This window comes from Mirounga leonina, unplaced genomic scaffold (assembly GCF_011800145.1).
Source record: "Mirounga leonina isolate KUSES-001 unplaced genomic scaffold, KU_Mleo_1.0 Mir_91, whole genome shotgun sequence".
Classification (NCBI taxonomy): Eukaryota; Metazoa; Chordata; class Mammalia; order Carnivora; family Phocidae; genus Mirounga; species Mirounga leonina.
Genome location: NW_023270839.1, coordinates 7,186,961 through 7,213,124, shown reverse-complemented (window position 1 = coordinate 7,213,124; position 26,164 = coordinate 7,186,961). Strand labels below are relative to the sequence as shown.

The 26,164-nt window shown below is 52.7% G+C and overlaps 1 protein-coding gene across 1 annotated transcript; it reads right to left on the bottom strand.

Annotated features, from left to right (window-relative positions):
* Positions 1–1,454: 1,454 nt before the first annotated feature.
* On the bottom strand, positions 1,455–8,560 carry JPH4 (junctophilin 4). The gene is made up of 5 exons (XM_034993685.1): positions 8,182–8,560; positions 6,636–7,407; positions 3,316–3,434; positions 2,467–2,999; positions 1,455–1,544 (listed from the first exon to the last, which is right to left on the bottom strand). The coding sequence occupies exons 1-5, from the start codon at positions 8,558–8,560 to the stop codon at positions 1,461–1,463; spliced, it is 1,887 nt and encodes a 628-aa protein (XP_034849576.1). The 3' UTR covers positions 1,455–1,460.
* Between the last annotated feature and the right edge of the window lie 17,604 nt (positions 8,561–26,164).

Here is a 26,164-nt window from a genome sequence, read left to right as displayed (position 1 = left end):
TAAAGGTTTAGAGGGGAAGGAGGGAGGCAGGCCAAGGAGTAAACAGAGTTTGACTAGAAAAAAAGAAGAGGGTACGTGTGGTGGGCATTCCCAGGCAAGGCCATTCCTTGAGGGAGGGGGGTGGCAGGCAGCTTGCGTCTGCCTCATGCAGGGGAGGGAGGAAAGATCCCCTGGGGACCCTACAGAGGGGTCCCCCTCTTCCTAGGGCTTCCTGCCCCCAGGGGAAAGCTATTAACAGGGATCAGCCACAACCTCAAACAGGGCTCTCCACCCACCTCTCACCCTGCTCTGACTCCCACCTCTGCCCTGCCTGGAAAGTGTGTGAGAGATTGGCTTCCTTTGATCCCTCTTTCTGTTGTTTTCCCATTTCACAAGATTCTGATGTGACGGGGGAAGGGATATAACCCACTTAGAGACTACTAAACTTGTCACAGCTTCTGCTGCTCTGTGAGTTCCTGTTATCTAGGCTGGTTGTGTTCCCCAGAAATGCCTCCCCCCCACCCCCACGCCACAACTGCCAGAGTTGGGGAGTAGGGTCCTAGCTCAAGTGCCTCTAACCCTCTGCAGTAGAAATGTCTTCTTCAGGCCCCTTAGAAATCTAATCAAAGGCCACAAGTGAGTCCAGACCAACCAAATAAACTTTTAGGGGGAGAGAGGAGGGTGGGAGAGGTCAGTGGGTAGACGTGACTGCATTGGACGGTTTCTTTCCTTTACACATTGCTCTTGACAAGGCATGCCACCCTAGGGGGTTGGGCGAGGGGCTGGCTGTTGAGGAAAGGAAGAGGGAGATCCTAGGGAGTCATTCTACTTTTCATCTCCCTTGTCTCCTTCAGGGAAGGATGGAGTTAGGCAAGAACCTAGCTCAGTGCTTGGAGGTGAAATAGGCTCCTCCACAGTCAGAGATGGAGGCCGTACCTCCTCCAGCTCTTTCACTAGGCCTCGCAGGGACACCAGGCCCCTTGGGTCAGGGAGTCACAGCAGCTCAGCCAGTGCCTTGCCCAGTATACAGTCATCCCTTCTCCATTTTCTTCTTCCTTTCCACTCAGCTTCCAGGAGACTCCTCAGGACACCAAACCCCCACCCTCATCGAAGTTCAGGTCTAAAGAAAAGGCGGGGAAGACACGGGGCAATGGTCTGACTTAGATTTGTGTGTCTCAGAGAAGAGAGCTACTCTGAGCGAGAAAAGCCCTTCATATGTAAACAATCTAGAGAGAGAGGTGGGGTGGGGTGGGGGAGGGAGTGAGGAAGACAGAGACAGATCCAGAATAAATGAGAGAATCTGAAAGGAGAGCTGGAAAGAAAAAGCAAAAGACAAAACCAAAGGGGGACAGAAAAGAAACAGAAGGAAGGAGAGAAAGAAAGATAGGAGAAAAAACAACCAGGAGGAGGAAAAGAGAAAAAGGCAGGTCAAAGAAGTGAAGAGGCAGCAACCGAAGCCAGAACTAGGCTGGGCAGGAGCCTCAGGTGAGGAGCTGGGAGAACAGGAACGCCAGGCTGAGGTCCAGGAGGGCCACGGCTCCCACCACCAGGGGGTTGGCAGCTCCCTAGAGAGATGGGGGGGAAAGGCCGTCTCAGTCCCTGAGGACCATGTCCAGCGACAGGTCCCACCTTCCTGCCCTGGCAGAGGTGGTAAAGCTAAAGGGTCCCAGGCACCTCTCCCCAGAGGTCAGAGCAGGGGCATCTCCAACCTTTTTTGGATTGCAAAAAAACACCTCCCTCCTGCCAGGCAGGGCCCCTCCTTCCCTCTGGCTCCCTCAAGTCGGGAACAGCCCTTCCTCCCCCTCCCTCCGCTCCCCGCCCACTAGCATGTCACGTGGCCCAGGCAGAAGGTGCCTGGCCTTAGTAGCAGACGTTGGCAGCAGCAGTCCGTATTGCAGTAAAGCACAGAGGGATGAAGGGGTGAGGATGTGGTTGCTAGGAAACAGGAGAAGGCCTGGAGTCCAATCAGAGTAGAGGCTTCTGGGAAAACTCCACCCCTCCCAGTTTTCTGCCTCCTTTCCCATTTCCCTTCTTCCCAGGAGAGGGAGGGAGAGTCAGGGTAGGGAGGGAACAAGCTTTTCCTTTTTTATTTCTGAGCACCAAAGAGAGAAAGTGTGGAGGTGGGGGTGGGGGTGGAGTAGGAAACCAGGAGCTGGAAATGATATGGAAGGAGAACAGGGAAAGATGTTTTGGCTCTACCATTCCTTATTGGTAACCTTGGGCAAATTACTTTAAGGGCTCTGGGCCTCAGTTCCCCCATCTGTCAAATGAGGGAGCTGGAGGTGAAGGTCTCTAAAGTTACTTGCAGCTCACAAGTTCCCTATTTTTTTTTTTTTTAGGTGGGATATAGTCCAAGAGTGGGCAGGCAGGAAGGAAGCTGAGTCCAAATCAGAGCCCCTGAAGGAATCAGAGAGAGGCCTGGAAAGGATGAGAGGCAAGGCTTTGAGGAGAAAAGGGGCCACAAAGCAGGGACAGAGGGCAGCTCACCGGCTGGGCGGGCCTCTCGGTTGCAGCAGGCTCCTCAAGCTCTTCTGTCAGGCACCCGGCCTCAGGACCCCTTGAGGCTGGGTCCCTCAGGACCGGTGTGGCCATGGGCTCAGGCTCCAAGCCCCCTGGGGTTCTCAGCTGGGGCAAGGGCTCTTCGTCTTCCCCTTCCTCCTCTCGAAGACTTCCGGAGCTGTCGCTGCAGCCTCCGAGGAGTGGGGAACCGTCTCTGGGCCCTGGCCCCTGCATCCCAGCCTCGTCCTCAGCCTCATAGCCAGCTAGTTCCTCTGCCTGTTCACCGGGGCCCCCCCACTCCTCAGGCCAAGCTTTGGGGCTGGAGAAGGGACCTCGGTCCCCTCCAGGAGGCAGTGGGCTCCGGCGGGCAGGGGGTCGCCAGGGTTGGCGGGAGGAGGCAGGACTGCTGGGCAGTTCAGGGGAGCCCTCTGAGGGGGTCAGTCCATTCTCGTATACCCCAGGGCTGTCCTCATCCAAGGGTTCTGTGTCGGAACCTTCTGAGTCCTGCCTGGGTCTGCGGCCTGTGGCAGGGATAGCTAAGAATCAGAGGGGCCTAACTGGCCTTGGGCAGCAAAGGCTAGAGCTTTATCCCCCTGTCTGAGCACCTCCCAGGCTTACAGTCTCTCACAGCCAGACCCCAGACCCCAGACCCCTAGTCCTTATTACCCTATTTTATAAATTCCCAGTTCCGCTCCCCAAACATCTGGGTCTGGCCCCCATCCTTGTCCCCTTGGACCCTCATACCTTGGCTTTTTCCATCCCCAGTCCTCTGCAGGGACTTCCTTCCCTTTCCCCACACCTGAGCCCCTCCAGCTCCCCAGGCTGCCCACGCCTCACCTGGGGCCTCTAACATGGGTTGCAGGTCCTGGGCTATCAGTTTGGCCATTCGAGCTGCCTCCACAGCCTTCTCAGCGACACTGCTGGCTGCCACTGCCTTTAGAAGGGCATCTGCCGCCCTGTTGGGTTCCAGGGACAGGGACTTAGCAGACCTGCTCAGATGCTCCAGCCCCCTGGTCCATGTCCCCACCACATCGTGTCCTCTGGATCGGAGGTCACCTCTGGAGGGCTCGGTCTTGCTCACCTTGCTCCCTGGCCTGGCGGGGCAGCTGGCCTCTGCTTTCCACTCCTAGACCTGGGCTGTGCCTGCTCTCATCACACTCTCCGGCTCCCCTCACACCTGCCACCATCACGTCCCCTCTTCCAGCCATAGCCACCGGCCGCCCTCCACTCCGTTATCGCAGTCCCATCCTGCTCCCTTCCCAGGGACAGATGAGACCTCATGCCCTCCGCACACCTCTCTCTAGTCGCACCTGCTTGGGCCTTCCCAGCAGCTTTGCTCTCCCTGCCCCTTGTCCTGTGCCTGGAGCCTTTGCCTCCTTTCCCGTTACCACTGCTAACCCCCCTAACATAACCCTGCCCCTTCCCTGCAGATTTCCTGACATGACAGTTTCACAGGCTCCTTCTCTTCAGCCTCGTCTGTTACCACACTCTTCTCACCTCTAGGTCACTGCCCCTTCCTCCCTGCACCATTGCATCCTTTCTGAGCTCTGGAATTGGGGTAAGCTTGGGTCCCCCCCTTTCTGCTCTTTCTACTCCCTCTCCCAGCCACCATGCATTTCTCACCGTTGTGATTATACCTTCCAAGGAAACTCTTAGTTTTCTTCCCTTCCACATGCCCCTCCCATTGTGCCCTGCGCCCTGGGTACGGGCGCCCTGAAGCACTAGCAGTCCTTTCTCCACGGTGGTTTCCCAGTTCTCCCTCTAATGTCAGATGCTTCCTCAGTTTCCCCTCCCTTTCACCGTCTGCTGTTAATCACAGATGCCCGTGATCATTCAATGAGTTCTGTAATACTGACTGAAGGTGGGGCACAACGGGGCAGAGGTAAAGGTAATCAGATATACTTGGGCTTAAATGGATCAAGACCCCTCTTCTGGCCCCAGGCTTGTTCATCTGGCTTAGGAAGGCAGTCTGGGTACCTGGGTAGGAAGAAGGCTGGTGGTGTTCATTGTAGTCTTAAGCCTACCCCCTCTTTATGTACCTAGGGAGATATGGTCAGCCTCCTCCCCTCAAACCTGCTGGGTCAAGGACTTTTAGAGCCTGTTTGGAGGGACCTTAGATAACCCTGTTCTTTTCTCTTTGGGCTGTCAGACTCTATAGAACTAGCCTTGCCCTGAAACTAAACTGGACTCAGGGTTTAGTGCAGGGGATGACGATCACAGTCTTGGGTTGCATGGAGTTCTGTCGGGCAGCCAAAAACTGCAACACTGACAAGAGGCTGTGTTTTTGAGTTTGGAGGGTGTAGATGAGCAAGTCTGAGGCAGTAGATCCAGTCATCGGGCCAGGCTCAGGCTACCTGGCAGAGGCACCTGCTGCTGAGGCTCTGCTGTTTCCATGGCAGCTGGCAACCAATCAGGTTTGCCAGGCCTGTTGCTGGGGAGACCAACCAGCCTCCTCCCACTGACTGATCTTTCAGCTACTGAGATCAGTTTTTCCTGCCCATGCCTGTTCCTCATCTAGACTAACGTGCTCCCTGGTGCCCTGCCCTCCCCCTTCCCTGGCTTAAGGCCCTGGACTCTAACCACCTAGACACCGAGATGTAGCTACAGATAGACATCTCTGGCTCAGGCATCTACTTTGGGTAGGACACATTCCTACACAGACATCTTGGTCACCCCTTATACAAATGCACTGAAGCATATTTGGACATATCTTGGTATCTGATCCTCTGAAGCAGTCTCAAATTTAAACAAAATCCTTCAACTGTACCCTCCTTTTTAAAGAAAATCCAATATACAAAAATCCACATGTATGAGTTGTATAAATCAGAGGTCTGTGAACCTCATTACAAATGGGTTTTTGGCTTTCTTTAGATCTGTGCTATCGAATCCAGCACTTAAAATGTGGCTAGTCTGGGGGCGCCTGGGTGGCTCAGTCTTTAGGCGTCTGCCTTCGGCTCAGGTCATGATCCCAGGTCCTGGGATCAAGCCCCGCATCGGGCTTCCTGTTTCTCGGGAAGCTTGCTTCTCCCTCTCCCACTCCCTCTGCTGTGTTCCCTCTCTCTGTGTGTCTCTCTCTGTCAAATAAATAAATAAAGTCTTTAAAAAAATTTATAAAAAAAAATGTGGCTAGTCTGATCTGAAATGATGCACTGATCTGAAATGATGCATATAAACATGAAATATATACTAGATTTCAAAGACTTAGTTAAAAAAAAAGGGGGAGACTATAAAGTCCCTCATTAGTAATTTTATGTTGATTCTAGGTTGAAATGATCAAATTTTGGATATATTGGTTTAAATAAAAATGTACTATTTATGGGGCACCTGGCTAGCTCACTTGGTGGAGTGTGGGACTCTTGATCCCGGGGTTGCTTGAGTTCAAGCCCCATGTTGGGCCTAGAGCTTACTTTAAAAAAATGTCATAATTAAAATCATTTATCTGTTTTTATTTTTTCACAAGGCTACTAGATTAAAAAATACATATTTGGCTTACATTATATTCCTACTGCACAGTGCTGCTTTAGATAATAAGATAACGCATGGACATGTAATCTGATTTACGGAGAGAAAATTTCATTTACAGGCCAGCCTCCTCCCCTCAAACCTTTATCAGTTGGGTAAAGGGAGGCAGAGGAAGCAAAGCTGAGAGGAACTATCTTCTCATGTGGATAGGTCAGCTGTACAAACTAGATCTCCCCAAGGTCCAAGGCTGAAATAACATCAGTCTGTGGGCAGGCAGGGATGTGGCTAGGAATGCACATTCCCTGTCTCTCCGCCCAGGGCTGCTCCTCCCAGCTGCAAGAGGAGCACTGGGGACAGGTTTCTGAGCCTGCACAAGCCAGCGCTCCTTGCTACTCCCACACACAACATTGACACACATCCCCACAAAAGACACCAAGACACGGTTAGAGTCTAACACGGCTTCCCCCAAATACCCAGCTACCCACAGTTACACCCACATCCACCTGTAGCCTCAGATATAAACAATCCAAATACCCAGGGCTACAACTGCTTGGCCTTAGGCCTGCTCTTCCCCACCAGGTCCTACGCCTTGGGTCGTGGTCCTCCTTTAGGCACTACCTACCCCCACCCCCGCAACTGTCCCCAGGGTACCTTCTCCACTTAGCCCAGCTTTGGCCTCTGCAGCGGATGCCCACCTGGCAGCGGCGATCTCCTGGCGCTGGCGGGCAGCGCTCACGGCTCGACGGGCGCCTTCGACAGCCCTGTCCACCTTCTCCTTGACTTTGCCCCGGCGAAGGGCCAGAGGCAGGAGGCTGCGCACGCGCCCCCCGTGCACCAGCCGGTTGCGCTTGTACTTGCCCTCCTCGCGGGAGCCGTCCGGGCGGGTGGTGCGTCCGTAGCCGTGCCGCCGGTTGCCCAGCCACTCGCCCTCATAGCGCAGGCCGTTGGAGCGCTGGCTCACGCCGAAGCCGCTGCGCCGGTCGGCGCGCCATTCGCCCGCATACACCTCAGTGGCCGAGCCCTCGATGAGGGCGGGCGGAGCTGGGGCCGGGGGCCCGCTGGCCTCGGAGCCCGGGGGTCCTGTGCTGCCCACCTCGCTGCTCACCTCGCTGCGCAGGGAGCCCCGCTTGCTGCCCAAGGAGCTGCGGCGCCCGCCCGCCCGGAGCCCGCTGAGCAGCAGCGAGCGGCGGAAGAACCCGCCGGCCGCGGGGGTGCGCTTTCGGGAGGACGCGCCGTCAGCGTCCCCCGGCCCGGCCAGCACGAAGCCGCCCCGGGAGCCCGAGGCCGGGCTGCCTCCCTCGTCGCCCGGCAGGGGCAGGGGCGGGGGCGGTGTCGGGGGGTCGCTGTGGCCTGAGTCCAGGGAGGTGCGGCGGGGCGAGCGCAGCAGCGCCGCCTGGTGGTAGGGCACGCTCTGGCGCACCCCGTAGCCGTGGCGCTTCCCGGCCTGCCACTGGCCCTGGTAGGTGCCTGCGGGCGGGGTAGGACGGGGAGAAAGGGTCAGGACCCGCTGCTTCCTGCACCCTCGGCCCCAAGCGCCCCTGGAGGCCTTAAGTGTCGGGAGGGAGAGGTGGGGGCAGTTAGCGTGGAGGTCGAGGAAGAGCTCTAGGAGTGGGGACGGGCCAGGTTGGGTCGGAAGGTGTGGAAGAGCAGTGAAGACCGACAGATAGCAGCAGGAGATCTGTGGTTTTGGGTCATGCAGGTAGACAAGGCAAAGGGGGAGGGCCAGGCAGGCTGGGGTGTGTGAAGGACAGCTAGTCCAGAGGGTGCAAGGGACAGGCTGATGGGGTGTTTAAGATAGTCATGTGACAAGCAGGACGATGAGGGGCAAGCTGACTGAGGAAATGTGAGGGGACAGGCAGAGCAGAGGTGTTAGGGACAGGCGGGTGGGGGGAGAGGAGAGGTGTGGGACAGGCAGAGAGGAGGGGTGGAAGGGACAAGCAGATGGGGGGGTGAGGGTCAGGTAGATGGGGGTGTGAGGGACAGGCAGACAAGGAAGGGGTGAGGGCAGGCAGACTGCAGACCGGGGAGAGGGAGAAGCAGGCAGGGGCCAGAGTGGGAGGAAGGAGTGCGCGATGGGAGGAGAGGGCGGCAAGATGGGCGCAGGGGGCGCATATGGATGGGGGAGGCGTACAGGGGAACAGCGGGGCAGGGGGCCGATGGCGGGGAAGGCGGACGCGGGACAGGCGGACGCGGAGGCGCACGCGGACGAGCAGACAGACAGTAGTGGGCCGGGCCCCGCACCTCCGTCGGAGTAGGTCTCGGTGCCGTAGCCGTCCTGGAAGCCGTCCTTCCAGAGCCCGGCGTAGCGCAGGCCCGACACGCTCTCCCACACGCCGCTGCGCCCCTTCAGCCCGCCCAGCCACTCGCCGCGGTACGTCCAGCGGCTCTTGCGCTCCACGCCCAGCCCTTCGCGCTTGCCCTGCTGCCAGTGGCCCTGGTAGCTGTGTCCGCCGGGCCCCGTGAAGACGCCCAGTGACTCGAAGCCGTGCGCCCAGCAGCCGCTGTACTCGCCCTGGGCGCCGGGCCCCGTGCACACGCCGTAGCCATGTGCCCGCCCCGCCTCCCAGCCCCCCACGTAGCAGCCCCCGTCGTCAAAGTCGAACTTGCCCCCGGGGGACATGCATGTAGTTGGCGCGGCCTCAGCCCCCCGGCGGCTCAGCGCATCCTGGGGCTGGAGAGCCGGCTGGGGGCCTGCGAGCCGGGCGAGGCCTGGGGGCGGGGGCAGTTAGACCGGGGCCGGGCGGGGGGGCCCCAGCGCGGGCTGGCAGGGCCGGACCCTCATCCTGAGTGGCTGCGGAGAAAGAGGGGGGAAGTGGCGAGCGAGGCCCCTCCTCTTTGCCCGCCGCTCCCTGGCCCAGTGGCTCCGGGGCATCAGCACCGCCCCCCAACCCCCCACCCTTCGGCAGCGTCTTCCAGCAGCTCCTAAGCTTTGGAGGCATGGGGGCTCTCCCCACCCCTCCCTCCTTGTAGAGGACCCCTCCCAGGACTTGGGGCCCCAGCCCCAAGCGGTAGTCCCGCTTCTCCAGCCTAGAGCCCCAAAGTGTCGAGTGTGGATGACAGTTGCTGGCGGGGGCGGTGGAAAGGTGGTCCTGAGAGGGGGCTGGGCAGAGTCGTAGGCCACCCGCTCCTCTGGCTGCTGTCAAGACCCTTCTACCCCGGTTCTTTGGCTTCCCAGGCAAGGGGTGGGGGTTGGAAATGTAAGGGGGGGCATCGGAGCAAGGTGGGCAGTGGGTTTGGTGGGAGAAAGGATGGGGATGGAGGAGGCTCTGCGGGAAAAGGCGAGGGTGGGGATGGGCAAACAGGCGGAAGGGAGGGGGCAGGTTACTCACCATGTGGGCTGGGGCTCAGGCTGCCTCCCAGGCACAGCATCCATGGCAGGATACCTCCACTCCCACCTCGTCCCGACAAGCCAAAGCCCCCTCCCTTCCGGAGAGACTGCTCCTACCCAGAGAGCGAAGGTGGGGGAGCCGCAAGAGAGAGTCCCCTCTCTCCTCAGCTGGAGGAGCAGGCGGTGGGGGTGGGGGGCGAGGTAGTGGCAGGGGTGGGGGGGGGATGAGAATAGTGGAGGGGGAAAAAATCTGCCTTGGATGGAGATAGGGAAGAGGAGCTGGGAACTGGATGGGAAGAGAGAGGGGGCTATCAAAAGGGGGTGTTTTTATTATTTTTTTCCTTCTTATGGTTGGGAGAGGAAAAAAAAATCAAAATTCCGATTCCATCCCAGCACAAATCAATGTTTGCTCCATCCCAGCATCACCGGGGAGGCTGGGCCAGGCAGATTTAAAGGGGCAGGGAGAAGAGAGAAGAGGAGAGGGTGGGGAGAGGAGGAGAGGAAGAAGACACAGTGGCGATGTTAGCAGTTTGGGAGGGGGGTGCCCAGGCTGGAAAAGATGGGTTCCCGCTAAACCTGAGGTGAGGGAGGAGGCAGGTAGAGGGGAGAATGAGAGGCACAGAGACCCCCAGGGTGGAAAGAAACTCTGGAATGCCGGCGGGGAGTGGGGTGAGACCGAGGGTGGGGGGGAGAAAGGGGAGGGGAGCAGAGCGAGAGGGAGGAGACAGAGCTGAAGATGAGGAGGCTGGGGGAGGCCGATGCCAGGCGGGGGAGGAGAAATGCAGGCGAGGCCGGGAGAGGGCGAGAGGAATACAAAGAAAGAGGTGCAGGGGTGAGAGCTAAGGAGGGGGAGATGCTGCCGGAGAAGGAGGGAGGGGGGAGACCCATTCTGGGGCTGCTGAGGGTTGGCAAGGAGGAGAGAAGCAGGGGAGGAGGGGGAGGGGGAAAGAAATAGGGAGAGTGAGAGCGAATAAGGGTTGTAAGGGAGAGAGAAAGCGCTGCACAGGGAAGGGCTGGTATGGGCATGGAAATCCAGGCAGGAAGAGCCCAAGCGGAGGCAGGAGGGCCGGAAGTGGTGTTTGTGGGGCTCCAGGGAGAAGGATGAACCTGCCAGCTGCTTGGACTGAAGCCAGGAAGCCTTTGGAAGCCAGGAAGCCTGTGTCCTCCAAGTCCGCTGTCCCCCCTAAGTAACCACAGCAGGGCGACCAGAAGCCTCCCTTACTTGTACTTTCTGAGGAAGCTTGAAATGGGGCCCTGCAGGAAGCCTGGCCCCACTAGTGCTTATCCAGACCCCCCCCCACCAACGATTTCTCCCTGGGTTGTCCCTCTGAAGGGGAAGTGGTGGCATGAGGGGTGGATTGTTTTTGAATGGGGAGCAGGGGCCATGCTTGGTAGTGCCATGAAGACTCTGGGGCTTTGGAGCCTTTTGCAAACCTAGAGGCTAAGACACATAGACATGTTGGGGTGGCCCCTTACTGTGGCAAAGCCCCCTTCAGCCTACCACCTTCCAACCACTCACAAGAGGGACAGCACATCCTGGGCCTTATTGCTTACAGACAGAAGTGGGCACATACTATCTTCCCTGCCCCTCAGCTTACTTGCTGAGATGCTGCATCTATCCCACTCCTAAGCATTTAGGAGGGAAGACACTGTCCAATTACCCACAGTGGGGTAAATAGACGTACTCAATTGCTTTCATTGCCATACAAAGTCTGATCCACTCCATTTTACAAAGAACTGAGGCCCAGAAGGGAAAGTCACTCACTAGAGTCACACAGCAGAGGTGGCAGAGCTAGAACACTAGACTTTATTTATTTTTAAGATTTTATTTATTTGAGAGAGAGTGAGCGAGAGAGCAGGAGCAGGGGCAGAGGGAGAAGGAGACCTTCCGCTGAGCAAGGGACTTGGGGCGGGCTCGATCCCAGGACCCTGGGGGTCAGGACCTGAGCCGAAGGCAGACGCCCAACCACCTGAGTCACCCAAGCGCCCCAGAACACTAAACTTGAGACTTCTGAGCTCTGTAATTCCTCCCAGGATTCCATGTACTTAGGAACCTCCCAGACTCTGGAGCTCCATTTTGAGTACTTTAGTAAGATAGTGTGAGGTTTGGAATAAAAAGGAATGTCCCTTGCAATTTATTTTCCTAAAGGTGGATACAAAATTGGAGAAATGTGTATATTTTTAAGTGTCCAGGGCAGGGACCACATCTTCAAAGTGCTTTGCACAGAACAGGGCAGCTGCAGGTCTACTTGGGCGAAGACTGATGGTAGAGAAGTCCTCCCTCCCTTCCTTCCTTCCTCCCTCCAGATCTCCATTTAGCGAACATTTACATAGTTGACTGTGTCCCAGGCACATTGCTAGGTGCTAGAGATACAGTCTCACCCTCATGGAGCTTACCAGGGAAAAAGAGATGACCAACAAGCAACTCTAGTGTAGTTAGTGCTGTAACAGGTTGGAGGGGTAGAAATAGGGAGAAGGGATGGAAACTAACTTAGGCTGGCTCCCTAGGGAAAGAGGCATTTATGACAAATCCAGAAGGGATTCTCGAGCAGGCCAAGCTCCATCTCATTGCTCATCCTTAGATATTCAAGCCTTTTTTCTTTTATCCAAGAAAGAGGGACAACAAGAAAAGAAAAGCAACCTATAGGCCTGGTGAGACCTGTGCCCTGTTCTTTAGGAAGACAGGGTGGGAGGGGTAATGGAAGGTAGGGAGTGATGCCTGTTGGTAGAGCGACTCTGTACTGAATTCTAGGCTGCAAACCAATGTGTAGGGCTGAAGAAGTCACTGACAGAAGTACCCGGAACTTGGGCACACGGTCCCAGCCACCTCCCTGGGTGAGGCAGCCTTTCAGCCCCAATCTGTTTCTGTCCCTACAGGTCTTATAATCCCTTCTCCTAAGGCAGAGACACTTTTGGAGGGTGCACTGGTTTTTGGCACAATTTGTCATTATGCTGGGGTCCTAGAAAAGGGAACAAGGATGGAGCAGCTCTGTGCTCGAGCCAGGCCCTGTGTGCGGCACTTGGTCTGCATCACTGCGTTCAGTCCTCCCACAAACCTGTAACCGTAAGCAGCCCAGGCTGGAGGCCGAGATCTGGGCTTTCACAGATGGACAGACCTCTGTCTGAATCCCGACTCTACTGCTAATTAGCTGGGCAACCCTGAGCACATTCCCTAACTTTCTGAGCCACAGTATGCATAGCTCTAAGAGGGGAAGATGCTAACCTACTCCAGAGCTAATTGTGAGGACTGAAATAATCATGTCTGAATAGTGTGTGGGATCATATATAGGGGAAGACCCTTTGGGCATAGTGCCGACCTAACACATGGTAAATACCCGGTAAATGGTGGCTTGAAAAATAGGCTGGCATTATGCCAGCTTTATAGGTGAGGAATCTGGGACCCAGATGTTAATTTGCTCAACGTTGCACAGCTAATATACGGGAGTCCTTGGAGTTGAATATAGCTCAGATTCCCAAGTTGGTGTACTTCAACAAAGTCAATTTGGGGGCCTATTTATAAAAGTAAAACATGCTTATTGTTGAACTAAGAAAATAAAGGACAATATCAAGAATAGAAATCACCCCTAGTCTCACTGTATAAGAAACATGTTAGTGTATTTTCATATAGTTTTCCTTCTATGCACTGTTTAATATAATTAGTTAAGTTAGCATATCCATTTTGTATCCTGCTTATTTGCTTTGCATTACACTGTAGGCATTTTTCTATGGCATTGAAACAGCCTGGAATTTTTAATGGCTGCATAATATTCCACTGTTTGGATGCAGCATGATCTGCTTAGCCATCCCGGCATAGCACTTTTGTGCTGTTTGCAGTTTTTTGCTACTAAAAATTAACATCTTTTATACAAATCTTTGCATCTCTGATGCTTTCTTTAAAAAATGTTTTATCATGGCAAATTTCAAACATAAACCAAAGTTGACCAAAAAAACCAAAAACCAAACCAAAACAAAACAAAAAAACCCCACAACAAAAAAACCAAACCAAAAAACAGAATGAAGTCCAATGTACCCATCACCAAGCCTCAGCGATGATCATGCTCGGCTCATCTTGTTTTTTCCTTTCCCATTTAATTCAAATTCTGGGTATCATGTTATTTGAGTATTGATTTTTTGAAGTCGGATTCCTAACCGAAGAATTACTGAGCCAGAGGGTAGGAACACTTTGTAAGATTTTGGATTTCTTTTGCTTGGATCACTTGCAGAAGGGTTGTACAAATTTGTATTCTCACCCATTGTGCAGGAGAGTGCTGGTCTTTTGCACCCTGACCTGCACTGACCTTTAGTTATAACACACACACACCCCTTTTGTAACACACCTTTTGCCAACTTGACAGGTGACAGTGCTTTCTTTATATACATTTGTTTGGTTGCTGGACTTACACTGAGAAGTCACCTGGGGACTGCAGTGGAGTAAACCCTCTTGAGGGACCCCTAGGAAACATGCCAGTACTTCTTGGGGACCCTAGCCAGGACCTGTGGGGTGGGGGATTCCGTTTTCCTGCTATGCTGGGACCAGGCAGGGTGGAGCTTGGGAAGAGTGCCGGCCTTATCCCACGGGCAGCCACCAGGGGTCAGGATGGGGCCATCGAGCCTGATGGTGGGAGCAAGGGTAAGGATGGACAGCAGCCAGACCCTGCATTTCCTCTGTCTGGCCACGGCTGGCTGCACACACAGCTCCCCTCTGCTGCTCAGACAATGATTCCAGAATCTTCTGGATGGCTGTCCCCTGCCTGATCACTCCTGCCTCTCGCTGCTCCCAGGTTTGGCTTTCTGAAAAGGGAAAGGTGTTTGAGAACTTGGTACTGCTTCTTTCTCTATACTCTCTGTGGGACCAAGTTCAGTATGGAGCAGGAATTTTTAACCCGGGGTCCATGGACTGAGGGACCCAAAGAAAATGGGCAAGCGAGGCATGGATATCCATTCCCCACCCTTCCCTTGGGGAGAGGACAGTATTTTTTGTGAGATTTTGGAAGGGGGATCTGCGCCCCTCCAAGTCCAGCATTTTCTGGTACGTCCTCATCCCTCCTAAGCGCATTTGCTTTCTGTGGGTGTTGTGAGGGAGCAGCTTAGTGTTGGAGACAGGGGTGGTCTCGGGGGTTATGCTAAGGAGTTCGACCTTCTGTATCATCCAATGTTGCTGAGAGAACGAGCCTGAATTTTCCCTAGAGTGGGATGGGACGGGGGAGGGGAGCTGGTCTGTACTCCAGCCACCTGAGCCGTCAGCGGGGCTGCACTAGATTTGGCTACACACTGAGGTACCCTGCCTCACACCGAGGTACACGTGTTTATGTGCTTTAAATGACTGGCACAGGGAGCAGAGGATCGGGGAAGGAAGGCTGGTCCTAGGTCAGTTGTCTTGGAACCCGGACCTCTGAGCCATGGGTGGTGGCAGGGACAAGATGTACAAGAGGTAGAGGAAACCAGCCGGGTTACTTTCTGCCAGGGCGCTGCTCTGATCTTTCTTCCCCACGGAGGGCTCTAAGTGACAGCCGCTGCGCATGCGCGTCTGGGCGGTGGGGTTAGGGCCCCTGGGATTCTCAGAGCAGCGCAGGCTGGCCCCGCGGTAATGAGAGAAGCTGGGGGCTTGGAGAGACAGAGTCAAGGCCAGAGTCATCCAACACAGCGGACATGAAGGAAAAATAAATTCCACGTTAGTACTCCATTTTATGTCATAAAAATGGTTTCTCTCCGTACATTAAGATATAGCAAGTTGTGTTTGGCAGCCAGGCAAAGGGAAGGAGGCAGCCGGTATGAACCACAGTGTTCACGCTTGTGTGCATATAGGACATTCGGCTTCAGGCTTCCTGGTTTCTGGTGTTCACTCTGGACTCAGTAGCTCACCTGTCTTATCTTCCAGAGTAGTTTCACCTCTCGAAATTGCAACTGCTTCTTCTCACGGAACTTCCTTATTAAATGGGGAAATTGGCCCATGTTAAAGGCACATTCACATCTAGTGGACTCTCTTCGATGAAAATAGAAAAATTGAAAACATATCTTAAAAGTGACATCTTTGAAGAAAACTGGGAATGACTGTTCAAAATGCTGTATGCCAAGAATAAGTGCGGGGAGATTTCCATACCTGTGAAATTCATTTTCAGGTAGAGTTTCCTCCATCTGCCCCCCCACCCCCCCGGAGCCTGCAGGGGCCCCAGCCTTTCCTCCCTTGCCTCTCCTGCCAGTCCTCCCAGACCCGGCAGCCACGGATGCAGTTCCTGCTGTTTACTCTACAGGTCCTCCTGGGCAAGGTTGCTCTTGGTAACCATAGAGACCGGAACGGGCCCCTGCACAAGTGTTAGGTGGAAGAACACATTTACCTGTACAATCTGTTGTTTGATGCAGAGCTTCCCAGCAAGCCTGCACTAGGAGGCGATGGTGCAGGCTGATCCATCGAGTGAGACACGGAGAAGTTGAGGTGGATTTCACCTTTCAGTGAGAACTGGGCAGCCAGCACAAACCCGTTCTGTTGCATGGATCGCTCTCCAAGCAGAACACGGGACTCCACACCTAGGGCAGCTCTGGAGTTTCTTACATTGTATTATTGGTGGTTGTGCTCCCCCCCACCCCCATCTCCCACCCGTGGGCCCTAGAGGGCAGGAACCCTAATTAGGTGCTAGGCAAAGCCTGAGGAGCAATAAGAAGCCAAAGGCAGTCACATGACCCCTGGGGCTGCTGGCCTCTTCCCAGGTCCCAACTGGGCTTACTGGGTTTTCTGGATTCGTTCTGAAACCCAAAGCTCAAGCTACTCCAGCCAAATAGGCACCCTGGTGAGGGGGAGGCAGCCAGGGAGAGGGGAGATGGGGTGTGGGGGCGCAGCAAAACTGTGACAAGCTGGGGACTGTTCCTTCAACGGCGTGGGAACCTGCTGCAGGAAGAAGAGGGAGTGTTGGTGGGCGGGGGACAAAGAAGCCCAACACACTAGGGGTTGGGACGAGCCTCTAGCAGCTGTGGTAGCTCGAACTGGGCTGGACCCTCCTCCCTTTGGAATGCACGCATGCTCATAAAACCCACTATTAATTGGGTTGGGGATCTGGCCAGCTTAGGGTGGGAAGGGCAGAAGGCCTGGGGCCCCTGTGGCCGGGGGTGTGGGGTGGTGGTGTTGGTGGAGGGGGGGTGGCGGTGCGAAGTCACTTGACATTCAACTGTCCAATAACTCTTCATGATCGACACGACACGGATGTTAGGCCTGAGCTTGTCCCCAGGCTGAACACAGGTGGCCAGGGCCCCTGACAAGGCTCCAGGGGGCTCTTCTCAGCAGTCTGGGTGTCTGAGCCGGTCTGGAGTCTGTAGTTTGTGTCATCTTTGGGAAAGTTGCATGACTTCTCTGGGGCCGAGATTTCTTATCTGTTCTGTTGGGCATAGTCACACCTCACCAGCGTGAAGAGCATGAAGCTGCACAGCCCGGGGCAGAGCCTGGCAGAGTGGGTAGGTCCTTGCTCCTGGCCTCCCCTTCTTCCCCGCCTCTGGCTCCCGCTGGTTAGAGGCCGTGCGGCTAACACGGGGCTCTCTGCTGTAGTGTCTGGGCTGGGGGCTTTGTCCCCAGCTCCTGTGGTCCCTCAGAGCCTTTGGCTGGTTGTGTCCAGTCCGCAGGACTCTGCCTGGGGCAGGAGGCTGGTTGCTGAGCCTCAGACCCTTGGGAATCCTCAAGGCTGGCATCTCCAGGCATTGGAGAAGAAGCCTGTTCCTGCCTCTCTGCAGGGTAGAAACTGGCTCAAGTCTCTGGTCCGACTCAACCACTCAGTGTCTCCTGCTTCAGGGTTTCATTCTTTCTGGACCCAGGGCTCTACGGGGACTCTCTTCTCCATCACCTACAAAGAAAGGGACAAAGACTGGCCGTGGGCCCCTTACACTTTGATCTTGCTCTGACCATATGGGACCCGACCTGTCAGGAGGTAAGAGGGGAGAAGTTAAAGACCCCTTGACTCCCTGCACAATTCTGTCCACCCTGGCCCTGCTTATCCTCACTTGTGTGCAGACAGAGACTAGGTCGTGAGGCCTGACCCAAACTGAATCCAATGATTTGGGGCCATAGGGAAGACCTTTGTCTGGCAGGCATATGTCCCAGACTGGAGCTGAGAGGTGGAGAAAAGCCGTCCACGAGAGGATAAACCAGAGGAGAGATTTGTGCCAACGGCAGCTTGGTGCAATTAACAAAAGATTCAAGCTTCAAGTACTTATCCGAGACCCTCTCCTGGCGCTCTTCAACAAATTTTTGCGCACGGTCATTGCTGAATGAATGACAGCACTAAAAGCACAGCCAGAAGAGAAGGGAAAACACTGGGAGAAAGCACTTATGGAAGGACCAGGCCTGTGTGCAGCCCGGGTTGCAGGGCAGGTGGGAGGCATTCAAACGTAAGGCAACTGTGTGGTACAGGGCCTAGTATGTACCAAACATGGCACAGTCGGTCCTCCTACTCTTTGTGGGTCAGATGTCACATATTCCAGGATTGCCTGGTTCGCCACATGACATCACACTACTAATTCATGGTTAGGGTGTAGCCAACTCTGACCCACAGCTTTTCTTCTAGCATTCTTGGTACCCAGCCAGTTGAGCACCAGCCTATATTTTGGGGGTTGGACTTTTTTTTTTTTTTTTTTTGAGAGAGAGAGAGAGAGAGAGCACGAGCAGGGCTGGGGGGCAAGGAGAGAGGGAGAGAGAATCTTAAGCAGGCTCCACACCCAGCAAGGAGCCCAACATGGGGTTTAACCAACGGAGCAATGCAGGCGCCCCCCCCCCTTTTTTTAAAGATTTTATTTATTGATTTATTTGAGAGAGAGAGAGAAGGGGAAATGGGAGGGACAGAGGGAAAGGGACAAGTAGACTCCAGGACCCCGGGATCATGACCTGAGAGGAAGTCAGACACTTAACTGGTTGAGCCACCCAGATGCCCCTGACTTTGTATTCCTATCTATAGCAACATTGTTCTAAGAATGGAGGGATCATCTTCACCCCCCTACAGTGTCTTCTCCACACTGTAGTCACAGGCAACCTTTTATAGTGAGTATCAGCTGCATCACTGCCCTGCTCAAACCCCCCACTCAGAGCTACAGTGGAAGTCCTATCATGGCCAGGAAGCCTGACCCTCCCTGACTTCATCCCTATCCTTCCCGTCGGTCTGTCCACTCTAGCTTCACTGGTCTCCTTGCTGTTTCCTGAGCTACAGCAAACACTCTGTCTCCTGACTCTGCCTTAGTTTTCCTTGCTGTCTAGAACATTCTGCCCTCTCCCTGTTCCTTAAGGTCCCTGTTCACTTTTTGCCTTTTCACCTTTTGTCTGACCTGTGGCCCAATAGGAAACAAGCACCCCATCCCATATTCCCTGACCTCACCTTGCTGTATTTCTTTTTCAGAGCACTTGTCAGAACCTGTCCCTTTGGGTTTCTTTGTGGATTGCCTGTCTCCCTCCACAGGAATGTAAGCTCCTTGCAGGAATAGACTTTTGTTTGTTTTTTAAAGATTTATTGATTTAGGGGCACCTGGGTGGCTCAGTCTTTAAGTGTCTGCCTTTGGCTCGGGTCATGGTCCCAGGGTCCTGGGATGGAGCCCCACATCTGGCTCCTTGCTGGGCGGGAAGCCTTCTTCTCCCTCCCCCACTCCTCCCCTCCCCGCTTGTGTTCCTTCTCTTGCTGTGTCTTTCTCTGTCAGATAAATAAATAAAATCTTAAAAAAAAAAAAGATTATTTATTTGAGATAGAGTGTGTGAGAGAGGGGGGAGGGGCAGAGGGAGAAGCAGACTCCCTGCTGAGCAAGGAGCCTGATACGAGGCTCAATCCTGGGACTTCAGGATCAGGACATGAGCCAAAGGCAGATGCTCAACCCACGGAGCCTCCCAGAAGCCCCAGGAATAGACCTTTTAATTTAATTTATTTAAAGATTTTATTTTTAAGTCATCTCTGTACCCAACATGGTACTCAAACTTATAACCCTGAGATCAAGAGTTGACTGAGCCAGCCAGGTACCCTGAGGAATAGATTTTTTTTTTTTTTAAACTCACTGCTGTATCCCCATCACCTAGAGCAGTCCCTGGCACCTAAGAGGTGCTGCGTTAGTAAATCATGAAGACTTTGAAAACACCCCCAGCCCTGTACACCTGCCATGACAGCTCTTACAGGCTGTCCCTGGCTGTCATACTGTGGTCAGTCATCTGCAGGGGCTGAGAGGTGGCCCATGGTGACCTGCCTGCGCTCGCCTACCCACAAGGGGGTTACCGGACAAGGGGCCGTTGCCTGATGCCCAGTAAGCCAAACACTGACACTGGCTTTGTGGCAGAGAGAAGGAGTTTTACTATAGGGCACCGACCGAAGAGTCAGGAGAAAATTTCTCAAACCCACCTTCCTGAGGATACAGGGAGCTGAGTATTTATGGGATTTTTTCCAGGAGTGGGGTGGGGTGGGGGAATGGAGCTCTTGAGGATTGGATGTAGGTGATTGGATGTTGGGAAAAGGTGAGGTGCAAGGGAAAGACATGGCTGATTCTGTGAAGGTGCCACCCAGTGACATAGTTGTACTTTCGTTGTGTGTATACGAGGTGGCGACACCAACTTGGCAAACAGGGGAGGTCTCGAGGTCGGCATTACAGAGATTGCTTTCACTCTTGGTCCTTTCGCACGACTGCAAGAATTCTTCCCAGTTCCAGTCTTAGCTGGTCTTATGGGTGGTCAGTCATCTGCAAAGCAGGCTCATAAATCAATCAGGTCACAACTAGAGTTTCCTCAGAGTAGAACAGCCAAGTATTTGTTAACTCGATGTGTCGGTTTCAAGGGCAGAGTCCATCAGGAGGCTATCTGCAGAAGCAAGGGACCTTGGTCCAGCTGCCCAGATGTGTTGCTGTCAGAGGCAGGGCCGGGGGCACAGCGTGGGGTGGGTTATTGGAGGAGGGGAGGTGGCTACTTCATGGGTCCCATGTGTTTGTCAAGGCAGAGGTGACCAACAGTCCTGACATGGGCATTACTGTCTCCATTTTTATCTCCTGCATGGGTAAGGGGTCCAGGCACCACATGAGCCCCTTCCCTCAAGCTGCCTGCCATTCACACTCTCCAAAGACCGGGCTGTGTCTGCCTCCAGTTTGCTCCTACCCCTGCCATCCCCGGAAGCTGCTTCTGGAAGGTTTGGCAGTTCTTCCTGGTCTTGTAGTCATCAGCCTCTTCTCAAGCTTCCTCCTCTCACACTGGCTCACCATGCCCACCTTCCCCAACCGCTTTTCCCTTCAGTTTCAAAACACACCTACTTTGCCTCCTGCCTCTCTGGCTCCTTTTTTGCTTCCTTTTCCTCTTCCCACCCCTAAAACAGAAGGATTTCTGTGTCATTCTGGGCCCAGCCAAGAAAACAATTCCAGGAAAGACACTCCAAACAGTATGGAGAACCGGTGATCTGGTGTTGATGGGTTGGAAGAGCAAACAGAGGCATTGTGGTGACTAGAGGGGGTAACTGCCAGAAACACTATTACCCCTGAGCTGGAGGGACAGAGAGAAGAGGTGGTGTTGCCAGACCCTCTGGGCTCAGAGGAGTAGCCTCCTGGCTACTTCTCAGACCACAGAATGAGGACGCACTGTGACTGCTATGTGGGCCCTTGGGGACAAGCACTTCATGGCCCTGTTGTTGTCTCCAAGGGGGTGTCCTTCAGCTACTGCTAAAGCTGAAATCAGGAGGCCAGAGCAGGGCGAGCTACAGCTCCTAGGCCAAGTCTGGCTGCCACCTATTTCTCTACGGCCTGTGAGATTTTTTTTTTTTTTACATTTTTATTTATTTAAAAAAAGGTTTTTTTAAAGTAAGCTCTGCACCCAACTTGGGGCTTGAACTCAAGACCCGGAGATCAAGAGTTGCATGCTCTACCAACTGAGCCAGCCAGATGCACTCCCCTACTACCCCCCTTCTACATTTTTAAATAGTTGAAAAAAGAAAACATATCTCACGACATGTGAACATTATAAAAAATGGAAACATCAGTGCCCATAATTCCAGTTTTTATTGGAACACAGTCATGCTTGTTCACTTATGTAATGTCTGTGGCCCCAATCCACAGAATTTCTGTCTGCTGGGCAACTGCAATGACAAGCCTTCCCTCTCAAAACCACTATGTCCAATAGGCGGAATTCATATTTCCTTTCAAATTCCTTCCTTTTCCTCTGTTCCCCATTTCTGTTGCTGACACCATCCTTCTCTCAGGGTAGTGTTTACATAGGCCTGGCCTCATGCTTGGATCCTTTGTCTATTGCTTTCCACATCAAAGCAATTAGAAAGACTGAGTCTGTATGAGACTTTGCAATTGTGTTGCTCTTTTCCCTTCCCAGAACCATCACCTGGGGTTAGGCCATGCTTACCCCTTGCCTAGACTACAGATAAGATCTAACAATGGCCATTACCCCACGTGAGTCTCTTTTCTTTTTTTTTTTTTTTAATTTTATTTATTTATTTGAGACAGAGAGAATGAGAGACAGAGAGCATGAGAGGGAGGAGGGTCAGAGGGAGAAGCAGACTCCCTGCCGAGCAGGAAGCTGATGCGGGACTCGATCCCTGGACTCCAGGATCATGACCCGAGCCCAAGGCAGTCGCTTAACCAACTGAGCCACCCAGGCGCCCCCCACGTGAGTCTCATTCTACCTCATCCCACACGTCGTCACCAGATTCATCTTTTGAATCATCCTGTTTCTTGGTTTCTTTTTGTGTGGGTGGGCCAGGCATTTGAAGCTTTCCATATAGTCCAAATGACTACAATTTGGTTTCCCAACTTTGTTTTCTATTTCTTCCTTTCCTATACCTTGATATACACCCTTCCCCTGAGGCTCTGTGCACCTTACATTTCCCCCTCTCCAGGAATGGCCTTGGTACTTGTGAGAATTAGGGTCAGTTATGAGTCATCAAAAACGCAGTGTAAGGGGCCTGTTGAGATGGTACAAGATCCCCTTGGACCTGTTTATCATTTCCCACAGCTTCTGCAGAGGGCCTGGGGCAGGCTTTAGCTGAACTAGTGAGGAAGGACAAAAGCCCAGTCCCTCATTTCAAATTAGGACAAACTCTGAGGTGCAATTTGTGCTCAAGAGCTCCCTTTCAGGATCAGCCTGAGACTGGCACTTTGCTGAAAGCACACCTGTCCTCTTCTCCATTCCTGTCTTGCTTCCCAAACTCCCTTACTTGTTCCTTCTGGGAGCATTTAATAGTTCACTTGCAAGTGAAGCCTAGTCTTGGGATCTGTTGCAGGCAGCCCAACCTAAAGACATAAATATAACAGTGGTTTAAACAAGATCACAGTGGGTCTCATATGGTCTTTATTTTTATTTTATTTTACTTTATTATTTTCTAAAGGAAGAGAAGTTTTTAAAAAATATTTTATTTATTTATTTTGAGAGAGAGTGAGAAAGCAGGGGTAGGGGGAGAGGGAGAGGGAGAGAGAGAATCTCCAGGAGACTCCCTGCTGAGCACGGAACCCACTGGGGGGTTGGATCCCATGACCCTGAGATCATGACCCGAGCCAAAATCGAGAGTCAGACGCTTAACCAACTGAGCCACCCAGGCACCACTATTTTATTTTATTTTTGAGAGGGAGAGAGAGTGTGTGGTTGCGTGTGTGCCCATGGTGGGGGGAGGGGTGGGAGGGCAGAGGGAGAGGGAGAGAGAATCTTAAGCAGCCTCCACGGTGAGCGCAGAGCCTGATGTGGTGTTCCATCTCATGACCCTGAGATCACTACCTGGGCCAAAATCAAGAGTCCGATGCTTAACCGAGTGAGCCATCTGGGTGCCCCTCGTATGGTCTTTATGATCTCCATGGACCCAGACTGCTTCAACATTATACTGCAATATTCTCATTGTGTAGCTTCCTCTTAGGTCAAGGATAGCTGCTCCAGCTTATCATTAAGTTTGCACTGTAGCCAGCAGGAGGGAGAGAAAGAAAAGAAGGGCATGCTCTCTGCATTGAAGAATACTTCCTGGAAGTTGAATACCTCATGTCCACTATATCCTTTTATCCAGAACTTGGTCATGTGGCCATGCCTGGCTGAAAGGGAGGCTGGGAAATGTCACCTTTATTCTGGGTGTCCAGTTGCACAGCTAAAATGTTGGGTAAGGATTCCTGAGGGAACAGATAGTATAGGGGACAACGAATCATCTCATTTACTCTCCCTTCTTATCTCTGACTGTTCAGATTCTTTATTTTATTTTTTTAAATTTTTTAAATGGAGAGTGGGGTTTTTTTTTTTTAAGATTTTATTTATTTGGCAGAGAGAGACCCAGCGAGAGAGGGAACACAAGCAGGGGGACTAGGAGAGGGAGAAGCAGGCTTCCCTCGGAGCAAGGAGCCCAATGCGGGGCTCAATCCCAGGACCCTGGGATCATGACCTGGGCCGGAGGCAGACTCTTAAAGACTGAGCCACCCAGGCGCCCCGGTTCAGATTCTTTAAACCCTAGTACAAATGTCACTTTCTCCAGAAACAAAATTCACCTGAGTAAATTTAAAGATCTAATTGACTTATTGAAGGATTCATGAATCAGGCAACATCTCATCCAGCAAGTGGAGGAGAGCTTCACTGAACTAAACAAAAGAAGGGTTTTCAAAGGCAGAGAGAAGGCATTAAAAAAAAAAAAGAAGAAGAAAGGAAGGAATTTATTAGCAGGGAATGCATTGCTTAGGAAATGTCGCCTTTCTAAGGGGAGTGGAAGGGGGTCCATCAGGAAATTCCATGTTGAGTGGTTAAAGGTTACATTCCTGGAGGGTTAAAGTTGCAGTTAGGTTAGCCTTTTCAGTCTTGGCTTACTGAATTGAGGCTTTAACCTGACTGATGCCATTTTGGGGCCTGTGGTTTTCTTTTTGACATAGCCCTGCTTTCCCTCCTTAAGGATAAAATGACTCTCGCTTCCCTCAACAAAAGTGCATCTCCATTTGTCATACCTTGTGTTAATGAAAAGACATCTTACTTTCCTGGGAAGTAGAGATGATTACCTTACTTTTAGTGGCTTTAATTACATGTATTAATTAGAATTCTTAACCCTTAAAAACCTTAATTTTCTTTTTTTTAAAGATTTTTATTTATTGGGGCGCCTGGGTGGCTCAGTCCTTAAGCATCCGCCTTTGGCTCAGGTCATGATCCCAGGGTCCTGGGATCGAGCCCCGCATTGGGCTACCTGCTCAGTGGGAAGCCTGCTTCTCTCTCTCCTGCTCCCCCTGCTTGTGTTCCCTCTCTCACTATGTCTCTCTCTGTCAAATAAATAAACAAAATATTAAAAAAAAAAAGATTTTATTTATTTATTTGAGAGAAAGAGCGAGCACATGAGGGGGCAGAAAGGGGGGGGGGAGTAGAGAGGGAAGGAGAGGGACAAGCAGACTCAGTGCTGAGCAAGGAGCCTGACGTGGGTCTGATCCCAGGACTCCAAGATCAATGTAGCAATTGACCAGGAAATCCCTCAGTTTGGACAACTCTGGAAGGGTTGGGGGCCCTCCCTTGAAGGCAGATACGGGGGTGTCTGTAAGACCATTACTACCTTGGCAGATTTTTTTTTTTTTTAAAGATTTTATTTATTTGACAGAGAGAGAGACACAGCGAGAGAGGGAACACAAGCAGGGGGAGTGGGAGAGGGAGAAGCAGGCTTCCCGCGGAGCAGGGAGCCCAATGCGGGGCTCGATCCCAGGACCCTGGGATCATGACCTGAGCCGAAGGCAGACGCTTAATGACTGAGCCACCCAGGCGCCCCACCTTCCAGATTTTTGTTTATGGTTGTGTAGTCTTTTCAGAGTGGAAAACACTTCAGACAAGCATGAGTAGAATGAGTATTCAAAGGAGAGAGGAGTACAGCAGTAGGAGGTCTGTCAGTCCTACAGTCTTTTGCCTTACGTACCTCTTATACCTTTAATTTTTCTTTAGCCTTTTGCAATGAATCTTTCAATGAAACTATTTTGGAATTTTGAAACTTTTAGAGGCTTCTGCTTGCCAATTTAAGCAGGCATGGCATTCTGTTTAATTTGGAACGCTTGCTTTCAAGTGCATGTTTTAAATGATCTTATCTCATTGAAACGGTCCCCATAATGGCCGTGATAATTCCACATTGTCAATTTTTAGTAATATTTGCCATCTTGCTCGACACCCACAACTCCCAGGATGATCATTCTTAGACATAAAATAAGCAGGTGTGCCTGAGAGGAACTTGCCCAGGAGGGCGTTGGGATGGGGGGTGCTCTACGGTGTGCCTCGCTACGTGGAAACTTTCTTGAGATCGGCAGGTGACTTTGTGTCAATCTAAACTGTTCAGTGACCAGTTTATCCTAACCTGGGAGTCTGAGTTAGGTGACGAGTGCTCTAACAGCTCTTAAATGCTCAACCTGTGCCCACCAGTTTTCCTGGCTTTTGGCCTCAGAGATCCCCACTAGCGGTAGCCTTTATTTAGACAAAACAAGACAAAAAACATGTGCAAAGAATTCTCAGCTCGCCTGCAGTAACCAAAACCTGTCACTGCAGACTGGCCAAGAGAAGACTGTGGGCACTACCAGAGGATAGACTCCATTATGGAGACCACAGATTGGACAGGCTAGAACTGGGACAGGGTTCCCATGTGGAATTACGGACTGAATCAAGCGCTAAGGACTGGTGCTCTGTTAGAGCCTCCTGTCAGTCTACACTGCCCCGTTCACCATGGGCTGGAAAGCCAATGAGATCAGTTGCCCAGACACAAACAGAGGAGCTGAAACCCAGGGGACTTACCAGTGGCCCTCAGGATGAGAAAGATAACCAACTAAAAAGGGCTCCTGTGTTTCTCATTGTTCTCAAAGGCCATCACAAGTTTGCTTCACATCTCACTGCTGCCACCGATTTGTTAAAATATAAAATTCAACTGAGAAATTTGAAGACCTAATTAGTTTTATTAAACAGCTCACGAATCAGGCGGCATCCCATCT

Coding starts and splice junctions, on each gene's coding strand:
- JPH4 (XM_034993685.1), bottom strand. CDS start 8,560: ATGTCCCCCGGGGGCAAGTTCGACTTTGACGACGGGGGCTGCTACGTG. Junction 7,408..8,181: donor CGAGACCTACTCCGACGGAG/GTGCGGGGCCCG, acceptor CCCCGCCCGCAG/GCACCTACCAGGGCCAGTGG. Junction 1,545..2,466: donor CCGAGAGGCCCGCCCAGCCG/GTGAGCTGCCCT, acceptor CCATCTCTCTAG/GGAGCTGCCAACCCCCTGGT.